General features: G+C 40.1%; 1 protein-coding gene across 1 annotated transcript in view; it reads left to right on the plus strand.

Moving 5' to 3' along the window:
* LOC106012949 (ficolin-1) overlaps positions 1-786 on the plus strand; it is a gene marked incomplete at its 5' end in the record, with an annotated part of 5,661 nt that extends 4,875 nt beyond the window's left edge. The window contains 1 exon segment of the mRNA XM_013087372.2: positions 145-786. Within this exon segment, the coding sequence (XP_012942826.1) occupies positions 145-525 (381 nt within the window).
* Positions 787-5,903: the final 5,117 nt, after the last annotated feature.

Raw genomic sequence — 5,903 nt, forward strand, 5'->3', positions numbered from 1 at the left:
TGTGTATGTGTGTGCGTGTGTGTGTATGTGTGTGTGTGTGTGTGTGTGTGTGTGTGTGTGTGTATGTGTGTGCGTGTGTGTGTGTGGAAAGCACACGTATCTACAGGGCTGCTGTTTTAGTTTTCCTCACGTTCTCATCACCAGGGGCAATACGAACTGAGGTTCGATTTCGAATATGAGGGAACTAACTACTACGCCACCTACAGCAGCTTTTCGCTGGATGGAGAACCGGACAACTACAAGATTCGGATGTCCGGATTTTCAGGGAATCTAAGGGACAGGATAAATTATCACAATGGCCAGCCGTTCACAACCAAGGACCGTGACAACGATGAAAGGAGTGGCGACAACTGCGCCGTTGAACGCCACGGAGCTTGGTGGTACTATAGCTGGTCTACCGTGAACCTCAACGGGGAGTGGGCCAGCACAAGGTACGCGAAGGGCTTGTTCTGGGCCGATGTAACGGGATATGGCGAATCTGTCTCCTTCAGCGAAATGAAAATCCGTGAACGTGCCGGGAAGTGACAGCCTCATGACACGGAAGACTCTGTCGGTTGATCATGTGTTCACGTGTTTGTTTGTCTGTCTGTTTGTGTGTTTGTTATTGTTGTTGTTGTTGTTGTTTGAGGGAGGGAGACTCACAATTTGAGAACAACGCCGAGATCTAGTGGCTTGTTCACTTTTGTCTGTCTATGTTTTAAAAGAATATATGTTAGCTCATTTATTAATTTACATTTTCCCACGAAACTTTGCATGGCATTTCTGTAGGTCAGTGACCAACCAATTTTTAAAAAATCTTGATCCTGTAATAGAATTTTTTTTTTTAAATTGTTAATTTTTTTTTTTTTGGGGGGGGAGGGGGCATTATATTAAAAACCGCTCTTTGGATACATACACAGGATCACTAAAGCCTGTACACTTTCGTCTGACAGCGTAAAAAAAAATTCTTACTCATATTTTATTAATTTACCTATGTCCACAAAACCTTGCATGGCTCTTCTACAGGCCAGCAACCAAACAACAATATTTTTTCAAATCTTGATCCAGTAATTTAAAACGTTTTTCTGGTTGGGCTGTGTATTAAAAACCGAACTTTAGATGCATAAACAGGATCACTAAAATAAATGACTTACACTTACATTAGCCTTGCCTACAAATTGCTCATTTTGAGACAGCGACACCGCCCTGCCCCCACATTTCAGTGTAAGCTTGTAAATTTCATCCCCCGGCTGTCAAGACGTCTCCACGTGCTCCACGTGAGTCTTGAAAATTACTCACCCCGTCTCTTTAATCACGTTTCTCAGGCAAACTTTAAAGTGTGGTGTTGAGGAAAATATGTCAAACTTTTAAATGTTTCAAGTGTATCTTGTAAATCCCCTTTTAGCTTTTTTCGACTTGTTTTAGGCTTACATCAAAGAAAACATGTCGGAACCTTAGTTTGTAGTGACCTTTATGAATGGGCTTTTTGATTCTGTAGGTCTTCCCACTTTTAGACCCGTATGCAATGATCTGAGAAGATTTCATAATTTCATAATTTCTAGTTTTACCCGCGGTCAGATTAAAGTGAACCAGCTCTATAGATGGTAGACTTTCTCAGCTCCATCGTCTCAGGCCATGTAAACACACGGATATCGACGCTGAAATACGCGTGTGGACTTAACGCTTGCAACCGTGTGACGTCCTCTGTACTTTCCATAGATTCCAAACCAGAAATTTCTTTGTTGCACGTACAGGCACACACGCTCTCACCTATTGTCTCCTACACACACATCAACTCTCAGACTGACACTCACACACACAAAACACACACACACACACACACACACACACACACACACACGCACACGCACATAAGAACCCCCCCCCCCCCCCCACACACACACGCAAACAAGAACCCACACAGACACAAGAACCCCTCCCCCCACACACACACATACGCACACGCACACGCACACACACACACACACACATACACTCACGCGCGCACGCACACACACACATAAGCACACACACACACACACACACACAAAGATTAACTTCGTTTGTACTTTCATGTAATTTTTCTTTTGAAATTGTAACATCACACAGACAGCATTACTTCCCAGGTGGAAGGGTCTTTGTTCTGCATTACTTGCGGCAACCAAAAATTAGCTTGCTTACAGCATAGTCCCTCTTTCTAGCTGTCAGTGAGTTATCAAAATATACATTGTCTCATAGTCCCTCTTTCTAGCACTCAGTGAGTTATCGAAATATACATTGTCTCATAGTCCCTCTTTCTAGCAGTCAGTGAGTTATCAAAATATACATTGTCTCATAGTCCCTCTTTCTAGTAGTCAGTGAGTAATCAAAATATACATTGCCTCATAGCCCCTCTTTCTAGCAGTCAGTGAGTAATCAAAATATACATTGCCTCATAGCCCCTCTTTCTAGCAGTCAGTGAGTAATCAAAATATACATTGCCTCATAGCCCCTCTTTCTAGCAGTTAGTGAGTAATCAAAATATACATTGCCTCATAGTCCCTCTTTCTAGCAGTCAGTGAGTAATCAAAATATACCTTTCCCCATGACCTAAAGCTTCCTCGCACGTGCGCTATTGCGACCGTCTTTATTGTCGCTCACAACAAAAGCTGTTTATTTCGCTTTTCCTTCTCTGACGTCTGGCTCCTGGGGAAAGTAAATACCGTAATGAAGCTAACATTACAGGATTGTCCAACTTTCTAACAGTCGGTGAGTAAACTTACTTACCATTGGCTCTTTGTCAGATATACTTTGCCAGTGGGTGTGTTGTGTGTATATCGATACTGTTAGTTCAGTTTAGAGAGGTGGAACACAGCCCAAAATGAACAGAGATACTTTGCCAGTGGGTGTGTTGTGTGTACGTCAGTACTGTTAGTTCAGTTTAGAGAGGTGGAACACAACCCAGAATGTACTGAGATACTTTGCCAATGTGTATGTAATTTGTGTGTACGTCAGTGCTGTTAGTTTAGTTTAGAGAGGTGGAACACAGCCCAAAGTATACTTTGTCAACTGCCATTGGAATGATTTCGAGAAAAATGCAAAAAACAAGATTTTTTAAAATGTGTGTTGTGTAACATATTTGATATCAGTGCATGCGGAATTGTTTTTTCTTCTAAAATATCGACCTTGTGTTGCTTTGCGATGAAAATTAAAATATTTATGGCGAAAAAACAAACATCGCTGAAAACAGAAGGTGTCTAACCCCACAAATGGACTTAACACCTTTGGACTGTTCTTATTTCTGACTTATTTGTCTAAATTTCGGTGATGCCTTTGATGGAAATGTGTTTTCACAGACAATTTGAACCACTTGTTTGACTGGACCTTAGGATTGACCCACTGCGTGTGTAAATTGGATTTTAGGCAAGGTAGACAATACATAAGCCAAGCTACGAGGGAGTCATTGTAAGGGGTCTAACTCCGTACAGATGGAGTGAGTTACGTGTAATAGACTGCCACGAAAACGGCAAGAAATAGATCTGCACTTTTCATGACATTCACATTGCCTTTTATTTTGTAGTGCCAAAGTGGAGAGGGTTAAAAATATGTTTCATGTTTAAATACAACTGAAATGGGAATTTTATTAAGAAAATCTAGAGAAAAGTCATTATTCCAAGCATTTTTTTATTCTAAAGGACAAAATAACAACTTTCAGCTTTTATGCCAACTTGATTTGTGTAGGCACACTTTGGCCTCCCACAGCAATCTTTGTTCTTCTTAAAAAGACTTTGAACTTCTTCTATGGTTCAGCTTTGTTCAAATTTTACCTGCACCAAAGCTGGCCCGGGTGTGCTTTGTATTCAGTACTTGTGCCTTCATCATTAAAAGTTAGTTCTTCATTTTCGCCATAATATAAGCTAAACTGCATGTCCTCCCTAAATTTTAGATCCTTCAAGGATTGTATAATAGCATCATTAGCTACGGATTTGAAGTCTAGCATATTATGTCTTTTGTTTCCATGACTACCGCTTTGAAATAAAATAATTGCGCTTGGTTGACTCCGCTCCTTAATGTCCATGTAATCATCTGATACTTTGGATGTCAAGTTTGTTTGTATATTTCAATACGTGCAGAATTCCTGTCACAAGGAAGGTCTGTATGTCTACGTGTCAGAAGTAGTGGTCTATGTTCTAAAACGTCTTTGTTCAACACGAGACAGAAGGAATTACGTTACTCTTTTGTTTTTGTTCCCTTAATGGGTACCCATCCCTTTACAGTCTTATGTTTTAATGTTATCTCTGTGAGAGAACTGAAATGTGATTCAGACAAGTTGCAGCTTCATTACAATCCCGGCGATCAGAGAATCCGGGCCAAATGAATGATATCTTTGCTATTGCTCAAGTTATGAATTCCGATATTATATGTCCAAAACTGCTTCCTAAAAAATGTCTCCACTTGTAATTGGTGGCGGGAGATCTTATTGAAAGCCAAATGCAAAGCCTGTACTTTTATGATCTTATCTCTTTATTATCCCATGAAGCACATTGGAAATTCAACCATTTTGGACTTCATTTTCCCCTTTCAGCATTATTTTGTCAATGTCGTCAGATGCTGCATTGATTGAAATATTCAACCAGACGCATACTGTACATCTATCTGTACCAGATGACACTTAAGAAAGATTCTACAGCCAGTATTTGACAAAAGGTCTCATTGATCTATTCTGTGAACAATACATTGTTCTTTGTTGCAGTGGCTGATTCATCCGGCATATCACCTCGAAGTGACATAAGATATTTTTTCTTGAACGTTTTCATCATTGATTCTATCGAATAGGCATCATTACCTCGTCAGTAATTCCATTGATACAGCACCATCATTTGTTGTAAACGCTTCATCCAGAAACAGATCATAGTCAGGGTCATTTGGATCATCGACATTATTCTGAAACATGTCACCTTCTGCGCTATCTGAAGAACCATCATGACTTAAGTGATCTATGACTTCTTTGCTTTTCCTATTATCAAGTGTTGTCACAATAATATCATTGATACCGGTACCGTAGTCTGAAATTCTTGATGAACAGAAACAGTAATTCGAAACCCCCCCCCCCCCAAAAAAAAAAGAGCTAAAGATTTTTGTATTTCAGATCCCGATTCAGCTTCAAATTTTGAACCTGGCTCAGCTTGTGTCCTCTACGTGCGAATAAATAACGATAAAATATTCTTGAGAGGTCAAAATCACATTTGAAAGTAAAGATTCAGAGAAAGATGCGAACCTGATAAGCTCTACATAGGCCTATAAGGCCGAGACACCGTAATAGAAGGCGTCAACACCATTCTACACGGAACTAGGAATCACACTGGTTAGTTGTCTTCGGAGCCAATTGCACTAGAGTCAACTCCTTTGCTTGGAGTTAACCACCTTTCATATCTGGAATTTGGTGACAAAATCGTGTTATTTCTGGCTTATTTGAGAGTCTTTTCGTGACCTGAATACATGCATCTTACTGGATAGATTGGAGTCAAAGATCATGATGACACCAATTATATCTCTTTTCTTTAAAAAATTGCACCAAGCCACCTTTTAATTCTAACCACTTCATTTTGTCTGTGGGTGTGTTGTGTGTACATCGATACTGTCAGTTTAGTTTAGAGAGGTGGAACACAGCCCAAAATGTACATGTACTTTGTCTATGGGTGTGTTGTGATTTGTCCGGCTGGTGCGTACTTCTACTTCACGTCTATTGTATCATCCTGGCATGAGCTGGTTTGTACTTGTGTTTTGACACGCATTTCTCTTCTTCTTTGCATCTTCCTAGGAATCTCTGATCAAATCGGGGACAATAAACTTGAGCATGTTCTTCACTTATCCCAGAGTTGTGTTCTGTTGTACTCAGTTTGTTACTGTGTTGGTTTTATTCACAGTCACAGTAGAAACTCCTT

The sequence above is a fragment of the Aplysia californica genome, unplaced genomic scaffold, assembly GCF_000002075.1.
Source record: "Aplysia californica isolate F4 #8 unplaced genomic scaffold, AplCal3.0 scaffold00580, whole genome shotgun sequence".
NCBI lineage: Eukaryota > Metazoa > Mollusca > Gastropoda > Aplysiida > Aplysiidae > Aplysia > Aplysia californica.